The 25,687-nt window shown below is 28.3% G+C and overlaps 8 protein-coding genes across 9 annotated transcripts; 4 read left to right on the top strand and 4 right to left on the bottom strand.

Annotated features, from left to right (window-relative positions):
- The first annotated feature begins 19 nt into the window (after positions 1 to 19).
- On the top strand, positions 20 to 810 carry OCT59_022702 (uncharacterized protein). The gene is made up of 4 exons (XM_025315576.2): positions 20 to 125; positions 280 to 373; positions 441 to 487; positions 556 to 810. The coding sequence occupies exons 1-4, from the start codon at positions 89 to 91 to the stop codon at positions 696 to 698; spliced, it is 321 nt and encodes a 106-aa protein (XP_025182429.2). The 5' UTR covers positions 20 to 88; the 3' UTR covers positions 699 to 810.
- Positions 804 to 2,351, bottom strand: OCT59_022701 (uncharacterized protein; the record flags this gene model as incomplete). The annotated part of the gene is made up of 6 exons (XM_066144937.1): positions 804 to 950; positions 1,030 to 1,291; positions 1,374 to 1,417; positions 1,500 to 1,648; positions 1,732 to 1,863; positions 1,946 to 2,351. The coding sequence occupies 6 exons, from the start codon at positions 2,349 to 2,351 to the stop codon at positions 804 to 806; spliced, it is 1,140 nt and encodes a 379-aa protein (XP_066006351.1).
- Positions 2,352 to 7,276: 4,925 nt separating this feature from the next.
- OCT59_022700 (uncharacterized protein) lies at positions 7,277 to 9,738 on the bottom strand (the record flags this gene model as incomplete). Its single annotated transcript, XM_025315574.2, has 3 exons — positions 7,277 to 8,404; positions 8,487 to 8,528; positions 8,601 to 9,738. 3 exons carry the CDS (start codon positions 9,736 to 9,738, stop codon positions 7,428 to 7,430), a joined length of 2,157 nt encoding a protein of 718 aa, XP_025182426.1. The 3' UTR covers positions 7,277 to 7,427.
- A 1,089-nt stretch (positions 9,739 to 10,827) lies between these two features.
- On the top strand, positions 10,828 to 12,548 carry OCT59_022699 (uncharacterized protein; the record flags this gene model as incomplete). Its single annotated transcript, XM_025315573.2, has 1 exon — positions 10,828 to 12,548. The coding sequence occupies one exon, from the start codon at positions 10,828 to 10,830 to the stop codon at positions 12,223 to 12,225; it is 1,398 nt and encodes a 465-aa protein (XP_025182425.1). The 3' UTR covers positions 12,226 to 12,548.
- Positions 12,549 to 13,030: 482 nt separating this feature from the next.
- On the top strand, positions 13,031 to 15,877 carry OCT59_022698 (uncharacterized protein). The gene is made up of 11 exons (XM_025315572.2): positions 13,031 to 13,115; positions 13,188 to 13,268; positions 13,346 to 13,464; positions 13,535 to 13,711; positions 13,790 to 13,838; positions 13,906 to 14,139; positions 14,206 to 14,475; positions 14,547 to 14,978; positions 15,049 to 15,255; positions 15,325 to 15,436; positions 15,513 to 15,877. The coding sequence occupies exons 1-11, from the start codon at positions 13,113 to 13,115 to the stop codon at positions 15,674 to 15,676; spliced, it is 1,848 nt and encodes a 615-aa protein (XP_025182424.1). The 5' UTR covers positions 13,031 to 13,112; the 3' UTR covers positions 15,677 to 15,877.
- Positions 15,692 to 17,441, bottom strand: OCT59_022697 (uncharacterized protein). Of its 2 annotated transcripts, none has more exons than XM_025315571.2 (8): positions 17,268 to 17,441; positions 17,109 to 17,164; positions 17,009 to 17,034; positions 16,873 to 16,938; positions 16,676 to 16,796; positions 16,347 to 16,594; positions 16,008 to 16,242; positions 15,692 to 15,915 (listed from the first exon to the last, which is right to left on the bottom strand). In XM_025315571.2, exons 1-7 carry the CDS (start codon positions 17,397 to 17,399, stop codon positions 16,115 to 16,117), a joined length of 777 nt encoding a protein of 258 aa, XP_025182423.1. In that variant the 5' UTR covers positions 17,400 to 17,441; the 3' UTR covers positions 15,692 to 15,915; positions 16,008 to 16,114. The 2 variants fall into 2 exon arrangements, with proteins under 2 accessions (XP_025182423.1, XP_066006350.1); XM_066144936.1 differs by having other exon boundaries at positions 16,123 to 16,242.
- Positions 17,442 to 19,088: 1,647 nt separating this feature from the next.
- On the top strand, positions 19,089 to 24,679 carry OCT59_022696 (uncharacterized protein; the record flags this gene model as incomplete). The annotated part of the gene is made up of 22 exons (XM_066144935.1): positions 19,089 to 19,222; positions 19,289 to 19,424; positions 19,556 to 19,647; positions 19,718 to 19,796; positions 19,889 to 20,059; positions 20,133 to 20,229; positions 20,321 to 20,518; positions 20,592 to 20,635; positions 20,710 to 20,798; positions 20,905 to 20,927; positions 21,014 to 21,273; positions 21,346 to 21,496; positions 21,560 to 21,745; positions 21,816 to 22,140; positions 22,226 to 22,519; positions 22,600 to 22,647; positions 22,731 to 23,061; positions 23,129 to 23,192; positions 23,322 to 23,539; positions 23,620 to 23,799; positions 23,868 to 23,992; positions 24,058 to 24,679. The coding sequence occupies 22 exons, from the start codon at positions 19,089 to 19,091 to the stop codon at positions 24,365 to 24,367; spliced, it is 3,555 nt and encodes a 1,184-aa protein (XP_066006349.1). The 3' UTR covers positions 24,368 to 24,679.
- Positions 24,557 to 25,556, bottom strand: OCT59_022695 (uncharacterized protein; the record flags this gene model as incomplete). The annotated part of the gene is made up of 2 exons (XM_025334334.2): positions 24,557 to 25,297; positions 25,393 to 25,556. The coding sequence occupies 2 exons, from the start codon at positions 25,554 to 25,556 to the stop codon at positions 24,766 to 24,768; spliced, it is 696 nt and encodes a 231-aa protein (XP_025182418.2). The 3' UTR covers positions 24,557 to 24,765.
- Positions 25,557 to 25,687: the final 131 nt, after the last annotated feature.

Raw genomic sequence — 25,687 nt, 5'->3', positions numbered from 1 at the left:
TTTGATTTTGATTTAAATCACTATTTCGACTATTAACTATTAACTGTTAATACTTTATTTTATTAATATAAATTTTTTTTTAAAAAAAATGTCGCACCATCCTTCTTATACAATGGCAGTTATATGTATGTTTTAATTTAATTATCCTTACGGGTAACAAAATCTTAGACCAGTCTTAATCGTCTTAATCTCAACTTTTCAAGTTTCATGCTATTATTTACTCTTCTATAATTAATAAAAATAATAAAAATAGTTACTTTTACATTTATTACACGGTAGGTGGCATTGGAGGTATCGCCGCTTATTCTAAAGCACGTTCAATGCCCTCGCTAATTGCAGGAGTAGGAGTTGGAACTTTATATGGAATTGCTGGGTATGCTGAATTACCTATGAGATTCATTGTAATTTGACTAAGTTAACTTTTATTTAATGCTTTAAAGATATATCATCAAAAAAAATAAAGATTATGGGCATGAAACAGCTCTAGGTAAAAAAAAAAATCGCTTTTTTTTGGAAACTTAAGCTCGGATAATTAAATTTTTTTTTTTTTTAAAGCTGCATCCACTATATTAGCATTTAGCATGGTTCCTCGTGCTATAAAGACCCAAAAACCTATTACTCTTTCATTAAGTGTATTATCAGTTGGAGTTGGAGCTTATTATGCAAAAAAGATTTATGAATATAGAGTTGGTGTATAATGAATTTTAATAATAATTAGTCAAAATGTCAAGCTTAATGAATGTTCATAAAATGTATTATAATTCTATTTTAATAAATAATAATTTGAATATTCGAATAATTATCTATCGTAGATCTTTAACTTCTAAAACTTTTTTGGCTTCAAGTAAAATATGAGTTTGCCATGGTGTTAATGTTGTAAGTTGGTCATACTCTTTGCAAGCTGTGGAAAATTCAGATGGATCACAAGAATTTTTGGATTGAATCAAGTTCTATAAAAAGAAATATATGTATTAAAATAAATCGCAACGTTAATAATAATTAATTAAATGACATTATGAATGAGTTTACGTTTATAAAAGCACATTCTCTACTATCCGCAAAGCTCGGATATTGTTCAACAGATTGTTTGAATTGCTTCTCAAGTCTCACCCAATCATCCAAAGCAATGATGCAAAGACACTGCCAAAAAATATAACTCTTGGTCTTATAACTAAGCACTGAATCATTTACTGAAAGTGTCATTATATTGTCAAAGAGATCTATTGCTTGCTCATAATATCCAATTTCAGCAGATAATTCAGCTTGCGATATTAAAGAAAATAGGAAACGGCTATAAAAAAAACGCGAAAATTAAAGTTTAGATGATTTAATTTGTAAATTGTGGCAACTAGGATATTGCTAAAATATATTACCCATCACCGTCTAGTTCGAACAGATCAGCAGCTTTCCGATGCATCTATATATATATGTGTGTGTGTGTAATAAAATATATTAAAATAATTTATTTTATTGGTAAATTGATAAAAAGTGTTACGTACTTTAAGTGCTTTTTCCAAACTATATTGTGAACTGTTCGATTTTTTATACTGATCCGCTAATATTTCGTATATACGTGCTGCACGAGTGCTTTGTCTTATATTCTTTTCATGAATAGAAGCTGCCGTCTCCAACGCTTCAAGCGCTTTATCTGTAGAAAAAAAAAACGGTAAACATAAATTTGACGATAACCGAATAAACCAATTAAATAATTTTTTTATATTTATAAAATACCATTCTGTTTTACTTGTTGAAAGGCTTTGTAAGCATCTTCATAACAATTTGCGGCTTCGAGAAGATTAGATTCATCACCGATTTTTTTGAATTGCTTTGCCGCTGATAAAAATGATCTTGCTGCCGTATGATCTGTTTTTTTTTTAAAAAAAAAAAAAAAATTGCATAAATAACAAAAATTATAATAAAAACGCTCTTCAAAGATGATACACACAATCCTTCTTTCCTTTGGCTCTTATAGCGACTTCTTTATCTTCGTAAGCTAACCCTTCAATGACTTGCATTTCTGTCACTGAATTCTTTTTTTTACCTCTTCCTTTCGAACCGACTACTTCAATCTTGCTCCATATATACCATTTATTTAGAAAACCTACATAAGTTGCCGTTCCATCCCTGAATGTTACGACAGTAAAACAATAATAGTCATCAAGTTTGAATTCTGGAACACTTGGTTGTCCAACTAAAAGTTTGTTAAAAAATTTAAATAATTCTTGTGAAGAAGAAGACGAAGAAGAGGAATTAGAATTATTGGTCAATATGTATTCTCTAAAAGAGTTTGCGTCAGGTCTACATTTATGAAAGTAATATCCGATAAAGATCAAAAGAATAAAAAATAACATTGTAGGGAGAAAGAAAAAAAATTTTTTAATAATTAAAAGTATAGTTAGCATGTATATATCATATGAAAACAATGTAAATTATTTGCAAATTTGGAATAATTGCAAATCTGCAAATCAATAAACAGTAATGACGATTTGTTTATTTACATTTTTATGAATTCTCTAAAGAAAACGATCGCTTATTTATTAGATGTTAAATCAACAACATTTATTTACTCTAAATTAAGATTGGTTTATAATGATTAAGAAGGATGGTTGACATTAATGTTCATAGACTTCAAGAGTTAATTTATAAGTTGAAGTAATGGCACACTTAACCTGTAGATTATCATCCTTTTTTTAAATACGATTGTGGCTCAGCTAGCCACAAAATTTGTGCAACGTTTAAGAAATTTTATTCTTTCGCGTTTCGCGAAAAAAATGTTAATAAAGGTATTAGGGCGAGGTTTTTTTTTAAATAAAAGGTAAAGAGCGAAGGTGCTTTTGTGTAAAAATAAACAGTGGGGCACTATCATGTGGGAGGAATGGGATAAATGTTGTAAACCCTGGAGATTCCACATTTGGGCGTTCGTATCGCATGTGATTTTCACGGCGCTCCCAGTGGAACATAAAAAATTGATATATTATATCAAAATATATGAACTTTAGCGAAGTTTAGTCTAATCCTACTAACAACATACGCCAGTTGAGTTACAAATATTATTATTATTAAAGAATAATTATACTGACTTTATACATCTTATAATTCTCCATTCGTAACATAGTTTCCCAGTGCAGTGGTTAATTTCTTTTCATGTAGTACACGTCTAATTACATAATAGAATTTAATAGAATTTAATAGTATATTCATTTTTTTTATTAATATAATTCTATCTTTTTATTAACTGTTATCATAATATAATTCATTTATAAAAAAAAGTATAGTTTAATGCGTGAAAATTTACAATGAGTAAAAAATTCAATTTTATTTTAATTGTTTTATTTTTCATAATGTCAGTGAAAACAACATTCTTTTAAAATATTCTTGATAGTAAGTTGTCAATTATGATGAATAATTAATCTTTCTATCGTTTCTTTCCATCTTTCTTTCTTTCTATCTTTCTATCTTTTCTTTAATCTTTTCTTTCTATTATAAAGAAATATCTACTATGAAAACTTGTTTATAAATGAACTATAAATAACTAAATGAACTAAAAATATAAAAATATATTATAAATAACTTGTATAATTATAAACATTATATTATTTTTACGCGTTTATTTATTTATACAACGCTGATTCCATTTCATATTTACGTATTTAATTTAAAAAATTATCTCATGGCTTTCTAAAATATTAATAAAATAAATTATTTGATTTTTCAATTTTCATTAATTATTAAATTGTGACTTTTTGTAATCATACCTTTAAAAATTAAATCATAAAGGAAGAGCAGACTTTGATTTAACAGTGCTTAATTGTAGACAAACTTCGCATTGATTCTGAGTCAATTCTTGAATTAGACCTTGTTCTATAATTTGACTCGTGTCAACCAGGATCAAGGGTATTTTGTATTTACATAGTCTGATGAGATATTTCTCGTTTCTAAAACATCCTGCCAGTTCACTTTGTTCTTTGGTGTAGTGATGGGAGAGAGTAAACAATAATTATATTTGTATGTAAAATAATCTATTTTAAAGTTAAATAAACACCTATTCAATATAAATTTGGTTCTTTTTCAGTATCTCCTATTAATAAAATTCTTGTTTAACGGAACAGTTTAAAATATTTATTTTTTTAAATTGCTGTGCTAGTCCGGGTGTTTCAAATAAATAAATAAAGTACCTCACATCTAATGGTTGTAATCTAGTCGAAACCCTAAATCTCCATATACATCTTAAAACACATTTCTCGTCCAGATGGTCGTATTATTTTTGGGCGTGCTAATATCAACACTATCTAAACTGGTGAAAGTTATGAAATTATTATGTCTTTGAAATTTGAAATTACTAAAACTATTTTTTTTTTTTTAATAGAAATTAGAGAATTTATTGTGTGGGGCGCAGTATTATATTTAGTTTAATTTTAAGATATCTATTTTTAGATTTGGGAATGGGAATTAACTATAATAAGAAATGGGTTGAAGATCGAAAAAAGAAAATTTTGAAAAGTTTATAATTATGAAAAGTAGGAAACGATATTTTTGAAGGAACAAGAAAAAGGTTTACTAAATCTAAAATTCGTCAGAATAAAAAATGGGATACTTCAAATAGGGAAGATGAAGATCTTCAAATCTATCTAATTAAAAAATTTTTGTCATATTTAGATTACCCTGTATAAATAATTTGAATTGTGTAACATTGAAAAGTGTGCGTTCGATGTAATTATCATATCATAATTATATCATAATTAACTGACTACGATAACAAATCTTTAAACTAATACATTTACAGTTAATTAAAATTTTAACTTGTATTTTTTTTTATTCTGATGGATTAATTACTAACAAAAAAAAGTATATGCATTTATTTGTTGGTCATTTCCGCTCTCTTAGTTACCACGAACCATTTCTTTAATAATAATTTTTTTCAGTTTTTACCAAAAAACCGAAACTACCTTTTTAGTCTTTTTTTTTATTAATTTTTTTATCCCTCTTTTTATCATTATTGTTTCTTTTGGTTAACTTAACCAAAATTTTTTTATTCTTATTGGATTTTTTTTCAGGGGATTTTTTTTTTAACCCAAAAAATAGTCTATTCTTTTTTTTTGGCTTGGGTCAAGACTATAGAACTATGTCCTATGGCTTTTTGTGAGATTTTTTTTAGTTAATGATATTAACGAATTTTTTTTGTGAGATTGTTTTTAATAATATAGATATTTTGTAATTAAATCAATAAATCTATATAACTAAAAAACTAAAAAATGTCTGACGTTTGGATTAGTCTCTGCATAATAATTTGAATTGTGTAACTTGAAATCTATGCCATATAATTAAAACCCGTGACATATCATACCTCCGCCTGATCTATTTATCCGTGTACATTCCAATCAACTAATACAATTTCAAACTGAAAAAAATTTTTTCTTCCTTTCTTCTTTCGGGTTAGTTTTTATTTCAAACCGAAAATTTGATTTTTCTCATTCTTTTCCCCAAACTGAAAATTATTTTTTTTTTCGATACTTATTTTTTTCAGATTCCTTTTTTTTCAGAAATTTCCCTTTTTTTGAACCAATTTCTTTCCCCCAAATTTATTTTTAATTTTTTTTTTCTTTCAATTTTTTTTTAAAAAATCATAATAACATGTAGTAAGATGATTAAGATTTTCAATTAAATTAATCGCTGGATAAATAGTTTGATTTTCAAATTCATAAAAATCAAAAAAAATTGATATTTTTACGAGAATAATAATAAATGAAATGAACAGATTTCTAATACATTTAAATGTTCAAATATTTTTCCTAAGTTGGTTATAAGTTTAAGATTGACGTAATAAAAATAAGAAATAATTAATTAATTAATATAAATATTTGTAGTATTTTCATAATATTTAAGTTTTTTCAAGAATACTTCTAAAAAATTAATCAATTTTTATTGATAATTATTTTTTCACAATTCCTAATTAATCCGAATTTCACTCTACGCTCAAACATCAAATCATTAATACATTATTCTAAAAATAATTTATTATTTATATCATTCTAATATTATAAATATAATTTAATACATATTTTTTGTTAAGTAATTATTACCTAATTATAAACAAAAAACTTCTTTAATTTACTTAGTATTACATTATAATACTAAATCTTTCTATTTAAAAAAACTCATTGGTCCCGGCGCGAAGCAACGGGTGACAGCTAGTTACTATGTATATTGTTTTTTTATCTATTTCTTTTATCCTCCGTCATTTTTCTTCCCAAATATTCTATTTTCTGTTAATAAAAGATTATTTTCTGTTAAAAGATTAATATTTTCTGTTGATTTTTTGTGAAAGATCTTGTTTTTTTTTTGTGGAAAAAAAGATCTTGTTTTTTTTGTGGAAAAAGATCTAATGGATTTTATTACAAAAAAAATTTTGGTATAAATATTTAAAAATATATATATTTATTTATTTATATTCTCAACTGATTAAGAAAAATGATGTTTTATATGTAAAATTTTCCCCATAATTGAATTTAAAGATTATTTTCTTGTTAAAAGATTATTTTCTTAATTTTTCTTTTATTTTGTTTGGTTATTTATTGATTTTGTTTATAAATACAATCGGGTTTAGACTTTAGACATTAAATTGTTATTCAGTAAAATATTAAATTAATAATATATACAGAACAGTTATATCAATAAAAAAAATTCATTTTATTAAATACTAAAATAGCCAATATGGTTAATATTGTTGAGATTTTCCAAATTTCTGCTAAATTTATTGAAAATTTATGCAAGTTTTACTTATTTTATTTATTTTATAAAGTCGCATTATATGCCATGGACCATAATAAGAACCTTGAGATCTTTGGCATCATGTCGATTAAAAATTGATGTAATACTCTATTTAAATTACGGACTGTAAACTGTAATACTTTGCTTTTTTATAATAACCATTTTTTTTTCTTTTTTCTTTAATTTAGAAATTATATTTTTTCCTCTATTACCGCAAATTTACGTGTTCTCTTACTTTTCTTCTAAAATTATTATTTTTTCTTTATTTTCATTTTTTTTTTATTTTGTCATTTTTTTCTTCCATTTTTTGTTATTTTTTTTTTTTAATTAACCAGAATTTGGATTTTATTAATTTTATTATTTTATTATTAACAAAGTAGAATTTTTATATTTTTCATCAGTAAATCGTTCCTTCATTACATAGTTTTCCATTTTATGATTCTTAATGTATTATTAAAATTTGTCTTAATAAAAATTATTATACTTAATATATCTTAAAAACATATCCTTATGTTGCTTAATTTTTTACTTTATTTATTTAAAAAACCCCAAACTAATTTATGATAAAATATATATAAGATATTGTGAATAAAAATATAAAATTACTAAATATAATAAAGTATTTTTAACGATCTTAACTGCAAATTTAAATAATTTCGCTAATAATACTTATTATTATAATTAAATTTCATTTTAATCAAATATTTTTGCATAATTTGAGCTTCATCATAAACAATATATTCATTATAGTATAAGCAATGACCACCGCCTGATATATCTTTGTTTTTACCACAAGGAATAACACAGCCATTTTCCAAAGTGATAAAGCTTTCAGGATCAGGAATGATTCTGCCACAACCTTTAACAGAATGTTTTGATTGCTTTTTTGCTTCTTGGTCTGCATTATAATCTGAATTGTTTAACTCAAGCATGTCTCCTAATGCGACTTCGCTTAAGAGCATGAGACCAATGTTGCTTCCATAATTACAATGAACATATTGCGCTGATTTTGATACAATATCCGCAAAATAAACTCCTTTTCCAAACATATAACCTGACACAGGCGCATTCGGAGGCGCAATACGTAATCCTTGACTTAAGATCCCTGCAAAGTTAGTTATACGACTTCCATGCCATAACAAAGCTCTATTATGTAATTTTGAAAATGGTTGAAATCTTTCTCTTTCTCCTTTACGTTCCAAGTCAAACACTTCCAAGACATCAAGTTTAAAATGAGAGTGTGTGACACCATGCGTATTATTAACATAATTAACCACCATTTTAAATTCTATAGATTCATGATCCAAAGGTTCCAACCTATCTAATTTAAGAGTATTGTAGTGAGCATCCAGTGGATTGATATCAACTTCACGTTCAATATTCAAGGAATTAGCGATTTCAATTTCTCCCAAGGTTTCAACCATCTCCAATTTAGCCTTTAGTAAATTCAAGCTATTGATGATAAGTGGTTTTCTCATGCCAAAATAATGTGGAATGACTGTGTAAAAATTATTAGACAAAGTTTCCAAATTTTCAGTAGATTTTCCCATTAGCACAGATTCTATCCGTTTAAGTATACCATATCCTTGATTAATTGTGGATTTTCCAATTTTACCCAAAGGTAATTTGACAGAATCTAAATTATTTGAGATAAGGAAATTGTTAAATTAAGAAATTTTAAAATATCAATTTTATTATTTTGAAATTAATTTACTTACCATACTCAAACTCCTTCATTGCCTCCTTCCACTGGTTCACATCTATAATTTATGAATTAATAATAAATAAAATAATTTTTTATATTTAATATAAATAATGATTTTACATCTTACCAAATATCATATTCACGATATCTTGAACCTTTGGATGAAGGGTTGATTCTGGAATGGGTTTAGATTCTTCTTTTTCTTTATTCTTGGTTTTCTTTTTATCTTTTTTATCTTTTTGTTCGTCTTCTTTTTCATCATCATCGTAGTCGCGTTTCAATAAAGTATATTTACCATTACTTGGAACAAATTTAGTGAAATCTTGACATACAGTTAACCAATCATTACTAGTCTTGATTCTAAATTTTTTGTTGAACTCGCGTTTTGCTTGATCCAATGATGTGGTAGGACCATAACAGCTCGTTTGATTATTAGAATATCCAACTCTTCCCCACTTATTAAAAACGTAGTATTCTTTAAAAGAATCGGTTTGCAAAAGTTGAATAATATAAAATTTATTATTATTATTCCCAATATTGGTGCAATTAAGAAGAGCATCCCAAACAATTTCTCCTTCAGAATAAACGTGTACAGAATTCTTATTATCGAAGGCTTCATCAACCGGCGCTTTACCCTTAAGCACAACCTTGACCATTTTTTTTTCTTCGACAATTCGAGTTTCTGCAACTTCGTCATTCTGATCAACTTGATAACTAGTAGAAATTGTAGTGGTATTTTTTTGTATAGTTGAAGTGGTATCAACTAAAGTAGTTGCAGTAGTAGTACTTTGATCATGATCATTGTCATTAATCGCATCTTTCTTAGCAACACGTCTACGTTTTCGTGAAGGAAGGACTTCATTGTTATCTTGATCATCATTATTAACTTGATCGTTCTTATCATCACTTTGCTTATGTTTTCTATTTACAGTAGAGTCGTCATTCGCGTCTTCCATATCAATATCATCGGTATTATCTGAAGGAGCATAATTTGATTCAAGGAGTTTTGTTTCTTTTTCGATAGAATCTTCAACCCACTTCCAAGTTACAATTGATACTTTATCAAATTTAGTTTTGGTAGCTAGGACCTTTGAACTTTGTTTTTTATAGTCTTCTTCGGTGACCACCAAGTGAGTAGACCTTTTTGATAAACTTGAAGCAACTTGACCACCATGCTCGCGAATAATAGAACCAAGGAGAGCGTGATTACCAGCATTAAACACGCCAGAGAATGTAATATAACAATTGTCAAAAATAGAAGACATGACTTATAAAACTTAAAACACGTAAAATTTTTGATAAAAAAGAATAAAAATCAAAAATTAAAGGTTTTTTTTTTTTATCAAAAATTAGAGTGAACGAGACACGCTTTTATATCTGTTGTCAAAAAATTTCCTGTGTGTGGGAGTGGGAATTTGCCAAGAAAAAAACTTATTGTTTTGACGCACTTTGACGCACTTAATTATTTGTGTGTGACACATATTGGCGAAGTATGCGAAAATACGTATTGTATGGATGTACCAAACCGCAGGACATGAACCATATATGGGATGGACTTTCTTAATATAGTATAATCATATCTTATCATTATTTGATATGTATGACTCACCTCACATAATCAGTCAGATAATAGTTTTTTTTGTTTCATCCTGCGCATTGCGCAGGTTTAACTTTCAATAGATTACCAATTATATCCTTCATTATCAGATGAATCAAGTTTTTGGTTTATTTGGTTTAATAAATTGGACTAAAATAAATAATATCTTTTTCAAACTTATTTTTTTAATTTATACTTATTTGATATTATTAACCATAGATATGTCATATCCAATGATATTTAACATATTACACTTTCTTTTACAAGATTACAAGATAAACCTGATCCAGGACAAGAAGAAATTGTAGTAAATAAACGTAATTATGTCTTAATAATAAAAATAATGTACAATCATGATCCTGATAGGATACCGGATATATAACTGAAAATGGATTAAAATACATGTTCCCCAGTACCAATGTTAGTAAAATTTTGGTTATTTCCACGTTATACATTTTGCGGTGTATATACAACCGGAAAAACTTCAACATGTAGTTGTACTACGATCATTTACCCAAATAAGAAACAAAACCAACAAAATTAAGGATGATCATCAATATTACGCAGTTTTTTCTATTTGGCGTTAATATAATGATAGTTTCAATGTACGGAACAAAAACCGAATCTGTATAAATTATTTGTTGTGAAACAGACCTTTTTTTACACAACATCAAAAATATTTCGCTTATTTAATGACTAGACCTTTTAAACTTTTTAATTTTTTATTGTTCTTTAATTTTGTTAAAAAAAAAAAAAAATGAGTACTCACGCTACCTCTACTTATCAAATAAATGCAGAAATTTCAAATGCAGGAAAAAATTATACATCATGGAAACCACCAGACTCTTTTTCAATGGCTAGAGAAGAACAAATTTTTCTTGTAAATAATGAAATTGGACATCAAAAACAAGCTCCACAGCCATTTTCTTTAGTACCAATGAATGTTGAAGAATCTTTAACTTTATCTGCGTGGGATATAGATGATACAAGAGAAGAAAATTTTACGGATAACAAAAATACAATTTTGAATTATACAACTTCTCGTAATAACAGAGTCAATATTTATGATGATGATACAGCATCCGTGGCATCCGCGACAACTTGTTCCACAACAACAACTGCTACTACTAGTACATCAGATTTTCCTCCCGTAGTTCACGTTACTTTAGCTGACTTGATAAAGATGCAAGAAAGACGTAAATCCATGCAAGATAATATTAAAAATTATAACATGTCCATTGCCACAACCTCAATTAGTAACAAAGGTAAACAAAAATTAGTAAATTTTAAAGATGAAATTGTAGAATCACCAGGAGGCTCATTAAGGAATCCAGTAAAAGTATCTCCGTCATCAATCATTTCAAATGATTCGAGTACAGTTAAAGATAATAATTCATCACATCAAGGAGAGGTTTCAGAAATTTCAATAACTCCATCTTTAGGTTTAACAAGAATATCAACGAAAGAATTTTTAGCTGCTAAAATTGATAAACAAAATGCACTCCGTGCATGGGTAAAATGTATATGGCCACAACCAAGACTTCCTAATGCGAGACAATTAACGTCTGGATTAAATGCAAATTCTTTATTAAAAAGAAATTTACATCCACTAACGATTGGAATCATAGTCACATTAAATAAGTCTCAGATGATACAAACAGCTATCATAAGAGGAACGAAACATATACCGAATAGAATTGGAGATAACGGGCAAATAACATTTTCAGGAAAACCTGATTTAATTAAAGGATTTTACGATCCAAGAGAATATATACTTTTACATTGTCCTACTTTTCATAATCCACCTTATCATAATGGCGATCCAAGAATTTCTTGGACTGAAAATTTCTTACTTAATAAAGTATTACCAAGACTGGCAAACGAAGCTTCACGAATACAATGTGAGCCGGGACTGTATTTGACAGTTAAGGAAACGTTGTTAAGAGGATTAGGGCAATATTCTTTATATCATTGTAAATACTGTCCAGATCATCATAATAGAACGTTTACTTATGAAAAAATTTATGAACATTTGACATTTAGGCATTACGTAAAACAAGTACATGATGAAGAAATGATCAAGATTAATCTAAGGGAATACATTACAATTTTTTATAATAATAATCTACCTCCAAAGATTGTGTCTGAACTTTAATAATTTTATATTTTTGGTAAAAGTATTATTATTATTATTATCTCAACTTGTATTTAGGACATTCAGATATATTGTTTATTTATTATATATTAAAGATCTTATATTTCTATGTTCCAAATGTCAAGATAAAAAATGCATATGATCGAAATATATAAGGAATGAGATGCTATACTATCACATATGTATTATATTCATTATCCTTTTTTATATAGGATCAAAACTCAAAAGGAATGAAATGAAAATAAAAAAATATTGGAATTTAATCCACTCAGCCAAAAAAAAAAAAATCCAATCATCTTATATTGTAGAATGAATATATTCCTATGAAACAAACGTAAAGCTACGTTCCAATTTATACATCTGCAGATTGATCGTATTAAATTTGCGATCTAGCTCTTTTGTTTTGTAAATGTAGCAACAAATGGCCAACTCCGACCAATGTACATTGAAATATAATTAATTTAAGTTAATAACGATTAATAACAAACTTTTATCCTAACTTAAAATAGCATACATTCAGATAACTATGTATTAGTATTAATGAACTTCAGACTTATATAACTTAAAATTAAATTCGGTAGTAAACATTTAATCTCATTATATATGATTAATTAAACCTTTTAATGCATGAAACCCTTTTAAAGATCCGAAAATAATAAATTCATGGCGCTTTGAGATATAGTGTACTTGTAGATCTGACTGCGCCATATGACTATTCCTGAAGCTCCGCAGTTATGACTAAGATCAATTACGTATTCATTTCATATAAGTAATTACGTTTTTATTAGATAAATACTAAATTTTGGGAGTATATTTTTACAGATCACTGTCAATTTTTTTCTTCTTTAACTCAAATAACAACTAAACAAACTCGAGCTAATTTAGTCATGGTATGAACAGTTTTATGGAACTTTAGATAATTGTCTTCATTAACTAATTTGTAATTTGGTTACTTCACATAGTTGGTACGTATACGTTCCAAAGAGGGTACATTTCGTCTCGAGGTTGATCCAAATGAAGATATGTTAACTCTTGGTACGAAGGTGAGATTTTTTTTTTTATTTAATATTTGATCTCAATTTATTTCATTGTTATATACATTGACTTGAAATTTACATAGATCGCAAAGCAACTCGAGTTAACAGATTATAATTCACTTGGGATTTCTGATACTCCAACAAATACTACTGTCCCAATAGTGAATCTTAATGGAAAGACAATTTTAGAACTAGGAATTAAGTAAATATAACGTTCTTGATCATCTTTTGATTTCAAATTCTAATTCATACCGAATTCCTTCAATTTAAAGACATGGTGATCTATTATTCGTGACATTCAAAGAACCTACACTGGAAACTGATGGATCAAATACGATTCAAACAGATTCGAAAGCTACATCATCCAATCTATCAGTAAGACAAGATCCAGTTGATGAATTACTAGAAAAACAAGATGGTTTGATAAAACGAGATAAAGATCCAAAATTGTACGTCGCATGTCACGAAAATTATTACTATTATGACGCGTCAAATTGCTAATGATTGTTATAACTATAATTTTGTAGCTGTAAACATTCGGCAAATGGCATGTGTGATTATTGTATGCCTTTAGAGGTAATTATATAATCATTTTGAGAATTTCTTGTCAAGATATGCAATTAAACAATTTCTTTGTAACTAGCCTTACGATCAAGGTTATCTAACGGAAAAAGGAATCAAGCACATGTCATTTCATGCTTATTTAAAAAGTATTAACAAAGCAAATAAGCAATTGAATGAATTGAATTCCAAATTTATTCCTCCATTAGAAGAACCGGATTTTCGGGTAAAAACAAATTGTTCAGGTGGCCACGCTCCATGGCCAGAGGGCATATGTACAAAGTGCCAACCAGGTGCTGTTACTTTAGCGCTTCAGGTAAGAATCGAATTAAAATTTTTCGTATTATTTATTTTCCTTTCTAATATATCTTCGAAAACTTAGCAATATCGTATGGTAGATCACGTGGAATTCTCTGTATCAGATTTAATTAATAATTTTATTAATTTTTGGAGAAAATCTGGTTTGCAACGATTTGGTTATTTATATGGTCGATATGAGCCTTACCCTGACGTTCCTTTAGGAGTCAAAGCAGTAGTTGAGGCTATCTATGAACCACCTCAAGAGGGTGAAGTAGATGGATTGACGCTTACTCTTCCCTGGGAGGAGGAAAATTTGGTTGATGAAGTAGCTGCTGCTTGTGGTCTAGTAAAGGTATACCTTTTTACTTTCATTTGCATATGAAAATCTTGTTTCTCTTTTAATCATAGTAATCTTTGTTTTAGGTTGGAATGATATATACCGATCTTGCTGATGATGGCACGAGTAAAGGCAAAGTAATTTGCAAACGACATATCGACTCCTATTTTCTTACCTCTCAAGAATGTTGCTTCTCAGCAGCCATGCAAAATAAGCATCCATTATGTACAAAATGGAGTGCCTCTGGAAAGTTTGGTAGTAGATTTGTAACTTGTGTTGTAAGTGGCAATAAAAGTGGGGATATTGATGTTACTGCATATCAAGTATCAAATACTGGTGCAGCTATGGTTTCTGCAGACATAATTGAAGCAAGTGTGGATCCGAATATAATGAGAGTTAAAGAAAGTACTCCTGAAAGATATGTCCCTGAAGTATTTTACAAGTATAAAAATAAATATGGTGTTAATGTGCAAGAAAGTGCTAAACCATGTTTTCCCGTAGAATATTTGTTAGTTAACGTAAGTTCAATCAGGTTTATTATTTGAGTATAAAAAATATACATACATATTATAATTCTTTTCAATTTAGGTTACACACGGTTTTCCGTTCAACCCTTCACCACTCTTTACTTCACCAGTACAATTCCCTATTGCAAATCGACCTGAATTTGACGATCAGGATTTTGGAATATTGTATCGTCATCTTGGACTCAAAGATAGTGGGAATGTACACGTTAATTCCGTATCAGATTTTCAACTTTTAACTTTTATTAAAAAAACTCAAATATTGAGTGATGTAAGTTATTTTTGAACACGGAATTAAATAATGTTATTTTGATCTCACTCACTTTTTTAAACTGTGTAGGACGACTTTGCGGCGTTAGCAAGATTAGCAACTTCTCATGAGGAAAAAGATGCAAAACAATTAGCTCTAAGTTCAGGATGGCAAACATTAGTTACTATTTTGAGAGAAAGTGGTAAATATTTTTAAATTTAGTTATATTTCTACGCAAATAAGTTAAATAATTGAATTTTCCTTTATTTGATTATTAGATCATCCATCAACAAATGGAGGTAGACTAGCATATCCGGGAGGTAGTAGTAGTAGCAGCTCATCATCAAGAGCATCAGCACCAGAATGGAGTTGTAGACATTGTACTTTTGCTAATAAAGGCCACACAACTATTTGTGAAATGTGTGCACTTCCTAGAGATTAAATTCACACATTTTTTTAGTCTCATTTTTTTTTATTGTTGCTATTACTCTTCACTCTTATGTGTAAATTTGTTTCACTTGTTATTAGGTTGTTGTAGTAATGTAAAATTAATAGAGATCGGTTTTTTTAATTTTTTAATTTTATTATTTGATATTATTAAATAAATAGTTTTAATATTTTGATTATTTGCTTCAGTTTATTTATTGAGAAAATTGCTCTCAAAGCCCTTTAATAATAATTCTATATAATAAGCGAAAATTAACATTAGAATCAATTTTTGGAAGTAATTGTTTAACAAAAATTATTAATTTTATATTAATGTTCAAACTAACTAAAATGTCTATTTCTTCATTAATTTCATTAATCCATTTTTTTAAATTCACTTTTTTCTTTTTCTTTTCTTTTTTTGTACAAAAAAAAACCTCTCGATTTTTTTTCCTTACTCACCAAAATATAATCTTAATACATTTGCACTAATATGAAAACCAAATAATGATATAAAATAAATGATTAAAAACATAACAACAGGATACAAAAACATTTCAGTATGTAAGAGAAATGGTAATGCTAAAAAAAAACAATATATGTAATTATTATTATTATTATCATTATTATTATTTTTTAAAAAATACGAAAAAATTTGCTCCAAAAAAGTTGAGATAAAAACTTACCATTATATCCCAGAAAAGTAATATAACAGTAGTATCCTATTGCAACTAAATACATTGTATTTCCAAGAAATAAGCAAATCCAAATATCTTTTACCAAAACTCTCATTAAAAAAAATTGAGCTACATATAATATTAGGAATAAAGGGAAAAATGAATTACAATGTACATCAAATGCATATGCCCATTCTACTGTTTGTTCAACTGCATGAAGTGTATGTCTATGTGTTAAGAATCTATTTGCAAATGCCCTATTTTCGGAAATCACACAAGTTAAATTTTTTTTTAAATAAAATACATATATATATAAGAAATATGAAGTTTTAACATACCAGCAAATTGTAGAAATTACCATTCCAACTACTACAAAATCTATAAATACCATAAATAATATCATTTTAAGAATTCCTATGAATCCATGTCCATACACTAATCCCCATGCAATTGCTGATACTAATTTTTTAAAATAAATATAAATATTTAAAATATATAAAAATCAAAAACAGGTAAATCATTAGTCGATTTTTACCTCCTAAAAAAAATGATAATATTACAACAAAAGCTGGATCATCTCTTGCCCACTGATTTTTTGTTTCTATAATGATGTGTCAATATAAAGGAAATTCATTAAAATGGATCAAATTGAGTTGGAAGTTTTAACTTACGTTTATGATAATAGATATTTCGATATCTGTTAAAATAATCATATTAATTATCAATATAAATAAAATCAACCAATAAAAAAATGAGAAATGACGAACTTACACTCTTCTTGGCGCTATACATAAATAAAGCATTTGCCAAAGAGCAAATTCAAAATCCTAAACATATCATCATAATCCATATCATAAAGTAAAAAAAAAGAAAGAAAAATCGTTAAAATTCATGAATAAAACTTGAACGAAATTTATTAATGAAATATACCATTTGTGGAAACCTAAATAGTCTTCGTAAAAATATCGGAATAGAGGCTGACCAGTATGTTGGTCGCCTTCTTTTATGATGTGTATCAGAAGGAAATGTAGATCGCGGTGAAGTAGTAGGCAATATAGGCATTTTTTCTTTTTTTTTTCTTTTCTATTTAATTTAATGTATATAAATAATTCAAATTACGCTTCTTAATTACTTAAGTTTGTACAACACATGATCGACAACATTGTTTTTATATTTACGAATCAAATTTAAATAAAAAATCATTTTTTTTTTAATTAATAACTTACTAGTATCTCGCTTTAGTATTATAATTATGGATTGTTAAATTTCAAAATATTATAAACTAATTATAGCATAAATTACAAATACGCTCTTTTAAGCCTAAAGACTCTGTCAATTGTATATGAATAATACGCAATGTCATCCAAATTTCCTAAATACATACGAAAATGAAAGTAATAGCTAAACCCATTTTGTTCATTTTACTCGTTCTTTACAGCAAAATTACGACGTCCTAAATTCTATAATTTCATTATATATTTGTTCTATAATTCTATAATTTAAATATTTAGTCTCGAGCCAATACTAATAGAAAATATAGTATTTCGTACATTATAAATAATGAACGAACCTTGTATATGTATTGGAAGACCTTTAAGATTTGGTAGAACCAAAACCAGTAATTCTATAATAAACAAATATAAATTAATAATTATTATCAAAAAATAAAGAAAATAAAGCTGAAATTTTAAAAATGAAAACATATGGTACCCCATAATTGCCGACATCTCAGGATCAGCTACTTCATCTGGATTATCTTCTTCTTTACCGGCATTTTTACTTGATTCGCCCTTTTTCTTGGCCCTTTTACGTTCCTTCCTTCGTTTTTTCTCTTCTTCCTCTTGTTTTTGTAATAGTTCAACTTGTACATCAAGGTCTATGATAATAAAATATATAATTTGAGTAAGAGTTGCGAATCAACTGCTCAACTGTTCTATAAAAAATTTAATTCGTACTATATTCTTTTGGTGCTTCTTCTTTCTTTTTCAAGCTTGCTAATTTATTCTTGACTTGGTCTATTGTGCTTCGCTCAACTTTCATTGACATACCGAGATTTCGTTGATCTAAATGTTAATTAAGAGGAAAAAAAAAATAAAGTTTAAGATAATTGATTCAAGTTTTCGTAAATCATAATAGTCAAGCATACTTACGTTTTTTTCCATTGATATGATCCAGATAATTTACGCTGTCTTTAACAACGCAATCACATAACTTGCAATAAAAGCCAGGTTGTTTGGAGGCAATACTAGTAGATTGCACTACCTGAACTTTATTCAAATTCGAATCTAAAACAATTTTCTCCGTGCGAGCTCTTAAAAATTCTCGTGCGGGTTCTTCTTCAGAATCATCAGTATGCTTTGGTTTTAGACCTTTGCGTTTACGATCTTCGTCTTCCTCTCTCTCGCGTTCTAAGCGTGCCCTTTCACGTGCTCTACGTTCATATTCTTCTTTATCCCATGTACGACGGAAACTTGTATCTTGCTATATAATTTTATGATCAATAAATAATTACGTCTATAAAAAACAATGTATTAATAACTTACCGCTCCTTTTTCATACACTCCTCTTTTTTGATTTGACATGACTTATGCAGTTATGCTCTCAAATTAAGCCAACTGATAAATATGGCACAGCCGATCATTTATTATTGTGATTTGTGATCTGCACGGATCAGGTGCTAAACGATCAGAAACCCTAAATTCGGCAAATTTTCCCTTCAACCACCCTAAAATAACTTTTATCTTTTCTATAATGGAAAGCTTAAACACACCCGAGATCCAACGATCTCACACTGTAAAACCACAAGTATGGAAACCTTTAATTGATGTAGTGGACGCCGTTAATTGCGATGCTCACGATAGACTAGCTACATTCATTCACAGGCAGTAGGTAGTTTTTTATATAGATATTATTGTATCTTTGAGATTAAAAGAAATTCCATTTTTTTTCAGATCACCGGAAACAGGAGATACGGATCGTAGAAAATCCTTCATGCATAGCTACCTATTACCACAACGTAATAATTGGCTAAAATTAAAAACCTTAGTCTCTTGGTCTGAAAAAGCTGGCTTAGTACGCGACTATGAGGTAAAAGATTTTTGGATTAAAACATAATATACAGTATACATTAAATTTATAAGTAGTTTAAAAGATCAATTAGCTTTTAGAGAGAAACTTTACTTTATTATATTTTAATATTTTCATCATTTACTGAATAGATACATTACAAGGACGTACAAAGACAAAAGCTTATAAGTAACGAGGTGGAGGCAAAAATGCGAGAGTGGAGTTTTCACATGCCCGGTTCTAGGTAATATTGGAAAACTTTTTTCTAGATTCTTAAAAGCTTAAGATATTTAGCTCAATACTTTGAATTCTAGTCTACGCTCACCTGACGTCACAAGTTCGTCAGATGTGCTTAAAGAGGGAACTTATAAGAGATTTCCAAGTATAATTAAGGTATTTAAAAAAAGTATTTATGAAAGTAATTAATAGTTTGTTATTTTCTTTTAAAATGACATTTTATCAAATTCTTTTTCTTAATGATATAGGAATGCTTTGCACCTGACGTTTTAGACGATGATAAAGCCAAAGAAACATTAGAGGCTTTAAATGGTGTCATCCAAATACGAATGTTAACACAAGAAATAATACCGAAACGCATGAGAAATTATAGAATTTTGAATGGAAAAATAAAGTTTATAGTCGATAAGGAATTTGAGGTGATGATTTAATAATTTGAACAGTATTTTTGTTATGTTCTATCTTCAATAATATAATTGATTTCATTTTAAGGCTGTGTTGACGCCTGATAATATGGGAATTGATTCACGTTGGTGGATTATTGAACTGCAATTTCTCATCCAATCTGCGAGTAACAAAATATTTAATGGTATTAAGAAATTTTTTTCTTTAGTTGTCCTATAATATCAAAGATACTTTTTAAGTTTATAATCAAATTATTGTTTTCTATAACTCAATAGACGTGAAGCTCTCACTTCATGATGAACAAATATCGAGATTAATTGACACAATTCAAAAACAGTATTTGTCACCACCACTAAAGCCTATCTCTGAAAGGATTTCAAGTAGTATGAAACGGATAGGCGAGACGTTAGAACCGACTTCTTTACCTCACACAGCTAAATTCTGTCCATTAGTAAATTTATACGAATATTTACGTATCCTTTTATAATTGTAACGACAGATTTTATGAACTTATACAATTAACTACCTTAACCATTCTTGCAACAGATAATTATTGCTTAGATTTGCAACTTAATATATTGGCTCAACAAGTAATTACATTTTATGATTATTTTTTTTCTTTTTTTCCATCTCAATCTTGTCCTAATTTCTATTAATTTGATAGGCATATTATATGAGACAAACAAGATGGGCTAATAATTTTGAAATGATTATTAATGATGAAGACAGTGTTTTAAAGATTTATTATTGGAAGTAATTTATCCATCTTTTTTTTCTTCAAATACTTTTTTACTGTGTTTATTAATCCTATTTTCAAGTTATATTAATTCTTTGGTACTTTTGCTTCCTTTTCTTAAAGTTATATTAAGCAAGCACTGGCAGGTTCATAACTTATTAACTTCGCTATATGATCAATTAAACTTATAATAAACCAAATATTAACATTTTCGAATCATTCGTAAACTAAGCCATACGACCTTCGGAAACGGAGGTTAATCACGATATTATTGAAATTTCTGTGATAACTGAAGAGTCTGATCGTCATTTACTCTATTCGTCTAATAAGGCCCTTAAAAGATCACATTGGTATACTGATACTAAGTATGTAAAACTCGGAGCATTAAACGATATTCGCGGAATTAATTATCCACATAAATTTTTACGCGTACGGTGGACTGGATTAAAAGGTTCGGAAGCTAGTGAATGGACAGTTATCGATTGGGAATTTGTATGTTTTCTATATTATATTGAAGTTATTTGAAAAGTTCAAAAGTTAATGAGTATTTTTTATATTTCATAGGATCCAACAAATCTAAATATTGAGCACTTGATGCTGTCCATTACACAACGACATGCCCAGGCAGTTATTAATAAATTTGTTGACATTTTGAAAAATGATGAAAAAGGTGTTTACACTGAAGATGACTTTGAAATTGTTGGTGGAAATAATGGTGAGCTTTTGATTTCATGACATTAATATATAGATTATTATTAAATTTGTTCTTTATTTACAGAACTTGTACATGATTTAGAATCATCAGAGTCGCCCTTATCAGACGAAGTGGCAAGAAAATACCTACATGTACAAAAGTTGCGTGTACTATTGTGTGGCGATTTCAAAGATTGTTATATAAATATTGGAATTGATATTCATAGCGGGAGAATTTTCATTGAAGATGAGAAACAAGAGATAGATAGCGGTATGTAACTTATTAGCATATTGTATTAAAATTACACGAAACTATATTTATATTCTTATATGTAATTAAGATAAAATCAAGGCATGTGAGGATAAACTTAGCTATGACCATAATAAACTTGTTGAAGTACTTGTAGTGCTTAGATCTGTGGTGATGATATCTCGACTTGAATCGATGGCCAGAAAACTTTTTCTTGATGTTCCACGGGAAATTCAGTTACGTCCAGAAGATAACATGAAGCTTCGTACAAACCAAAAGATAATCCTGGAATTTAATGACGTCAAAGATGTTAAGAAGATGCTTATGCTACCTCACGAAGGTATTCATGATAAGTTAAATTATCTTATTGCTGGATTGGTAGAAAATGGTATAGTTTTTAGTCTGGCCGAATTAAGGTATCTAAATAGACATTTAAATATTTTTTTGTTTATACTTCAATGTAAAGTATTACTTACGGAAACATTATCAAAATAATTTAAGTCGTATGACATCAAGCGGAAAGTTCCTTCTCAGCGATCTTGTTAAAGAACCTTCTCACAAAATCACTTCGGTTCGGTCTATTCGTTTAGGGAATACAGTATTTGATTTTGAAAAATTAAGAGCGGATAGTAAGCTACCCCGACAATTTCTAAGTGATCCTATGAAGTATAGATATCTAAATGAATATAATCATCGTAAGCGGAATTTTGATAAGATGAATGAGGATGAAATAGGTTCAACATTATCGAGACCAGCCAAACGAACGCTTGACACTTCAGAAACAGATTTTAACTCGTACGTTTTATAAATAAGTTTTTTACATTTACATTTTTATTAATATAAGCAATTGAAACTAACTATCTAATAAAATTTAGGTTTATGATCGATGAGCTATTGCTTTCAAGAATTGTGTCAATAGCTCGGTATGTAACATATTTACTACCATTGAGTACATTTATAGAGCTTTAAATATTATATTTACAAAATATTCTTTCAATGTTTTAAGTTCTCGCATAGATTATGAGAAAATAGTGTCTTATTTTAGCGAAAAAGAAGTGAAGTTAGAGCCTGTCAGACCCAGTGATATACTACGTCAAATAGAAACTGCTAAGTGTATGTCACCTGAAGTGGATTTTGATAAATCACTCGACAAGTCATTAGATTTTCTTGATGCAAATACTCCTTTATCGTTATCCACGATAATACCTACTTTCAAAATTAGCATAAAGTCGTTGCTGGCAAGATTTCCTAGAGCAAATGATTTGTGTTTGAACATATTTAGCGACGTTTTTGTACGTCTTGCTGGCACACGATTAACGAAAATGACGAATCCGGAAGTAAGTTTACGGTTTTTTACTATTTAACAACTTACTAGAAAATTGATAATCTTTACTCTTCCTCTAGGTAATTTTAACTACTTGCCTACAATCCAGATATATACCAAAGATGGTTGAAAACTTTTTACACAGTTAGTCTTTATTAATTTATTTTGTTATTATGTTATAAAAAATATATAAATTATATGACCTTTGTTTATAACAAATACCGCATTTACTAAGAAATAATGTGATTTTATATTTTCCCTTATTGCTTTTAGCCAATATTACATACGATCAATCATCAGGCATCTTAACTTTTAGATACAAATACAAAAACAAAAAAAATTTCGTGACAACATTCCTTGAGGATTTTGAAGAGATCGTTATGATGACACAAGCAGCCTCCGAGTGTAAACGTATATTGTGTGACAAGAAAAAAGATGATATTAATATAATTAATTTTGATTTTGACACACTTAAATTACAGTATGACCCGGTAAATTATATATATATTTTTTTTCGTTAATATTTCTTATGATTTGTATATTCATGATTCTTTTTGATATTAATTTATAGTATGGCGTCGATATAAGTTGGTGTAATGACGAATACGCTCTGACTTTATATATGTATGGACTTGGTACCGAACTTCATACGAAAGAAGACTTTTCTAACCCACACAAGGACAAGTTACATGCATTCTTAAAAGAAGAATTAAATTCTGCATATATATATAACTTCGATAGATTTATCGAAGTAAGTAAATTTATTGCAATTATTATAAACATAATATAGCGTGTAATAATTAATTCCAATTTTTTTAGAGTTTGAGAATTATTCCTACCGTAATTCGTTTCCTCGTTAGTCTTTCAATGAAGGATGATCATGCTTGTGAACTACAAGTAATTCCCAAAGGCGCGACTAAGTTTCACCTTATCTGGAGCTACAGGTATTAGATCAATTTTTTTCCTTCGTACAAAATTTATTGCTAACTGTGTATTTTATTTATTACAGCATCCCACCAGCCGGACAAAAAGGACAAAAAACTTGGTGCGGAACGGATATCAGTTTCGTAAAAACTGAAGATGAGACCTATTTCTTCGCGTCCGATCTCGCGAACTTAGAATACCGAGATCTTAAACAACCCGAGAAAATGCCTATCTGGCAAGCATTTGAGCAAGAGCTCGTAAATAAGAAGGAAATAGCGCTCAACAAGGTACAAATGTTTGCGTCGGGTTTTACAAGCCCCCGCGTCAACTTTGAAAAAATAATGGAGTGGATTGACGAATATGTTCGGAAACGAGCCAATGGAGTACGCTCTTAGAGACTTGACTAATAATATACCTAGACTAGTCGGAATTAATTTCAGACGTTCCTGAAAAAAAGATACAGGAAATTTTCAATATTCTTAAACAGTCATTTAATTATTTGATGTACATGGATTCTCGTGCTTCGAGAATGAATCCGTATCAGGCATGGCATACTGATTATGTTAGAGGAATAAATGTTAATTACATTAAATTTTTGTATATATTTGTGCTAGACTTCCCTACATGTAAATATTAATAATAATTTATATTATAATAGTGATAATAATAATAATTATTAATTAAAATAATAAATGAAAAAAAATGCTAGATTAATAATTTGCAGTTATTTCTAATCAATTCCTTATTATTTGCTATTACAAAGTTATTTGAGTATAAAATAAAAAATGTTGATTTATTTAAATGGAATTGGACCTTTTCCTTCTTGAATTCCACTTGACATGAAAGCTAAAACTTTTTCTATAGTTAAATCCTCAACATTTTCCACATCATCACGTGACTCTTTATCTAGATCAATAGTATCCTCTAATCTTCTTTTAAGATTATTATTATCACCCAATATATTTTCACAAATTATAGAAGATTGAGAAGCAATATAATCATGTTCTTTATATCTTTTATCCCACTCATCGAACAATTTATCCCACTTATTATCATCGTCAATATCATTTAAATTTTTTTTAAGTTCTAATTCCAAATTTAATAAATTTTCTTGTATAGAAATTTCCTGTTTAATTTCTTGTTCTAAATTTTCAATTTCAGGAATTTGTTTTGTACGCAATAAAGTATTAAATATTTGTTCTAATTCAACAGGAGGAGCTTCCTTTGGATATAACATTATTTTACGTAATGTTGATTCAATAAAAGTATTCGATAAACCGGTGTGTTTTGATAAAAACGTATTAATTTTGTTCAAAAAGGTAATCCTTAAGAAAAAAAAAATGATAAGTAAAATTTGAAGACAAACATTATTTCCATTAAGATTTGAAGCTTCAAATTTCATAGCCAATATTTTACTTACCAATTAAGTGAAGTAGGATCATCCGAAGCAGATAAATTCGCTAAAAATTCTGATTGAGCATCATTAACTTGTATCATTCTTGATCTAACAACTTCAATATTATCAATGTTTATCACATTTTGTGAGGTCCCACCACTAGGATAATTCATTCTTTGTTGAGACATTTTTTTGTCATAAAAGGTGTTGTAAAAAAAAAAAGGTTCTATATATACTTCATGCACGTTCCCGTCGGTCGTTCCCATATATAAATATTTTCGTGTCATGTGATCTCGTGCGACCATTAATGATCGTCATA

Source organism: Rhizophagus irregularis, chromosome 31, assembly GCF_026210795.1.
Source record: "Rhizophagus irregularis chromosome 31, complete sequence".
Taxonomy (NCBI): Eukaryota; Fungi; Glomeromycota; class Glomeromycetes; order Glomerales; family Glomeraceae; genus Rhizophagus; species Rhizophagus irregularis.
The sequence above is the reverse complement of the archived record's forward strand: the minus strand, read 5'-3'. Positions and strand labels throughout refer to the sequence as shown.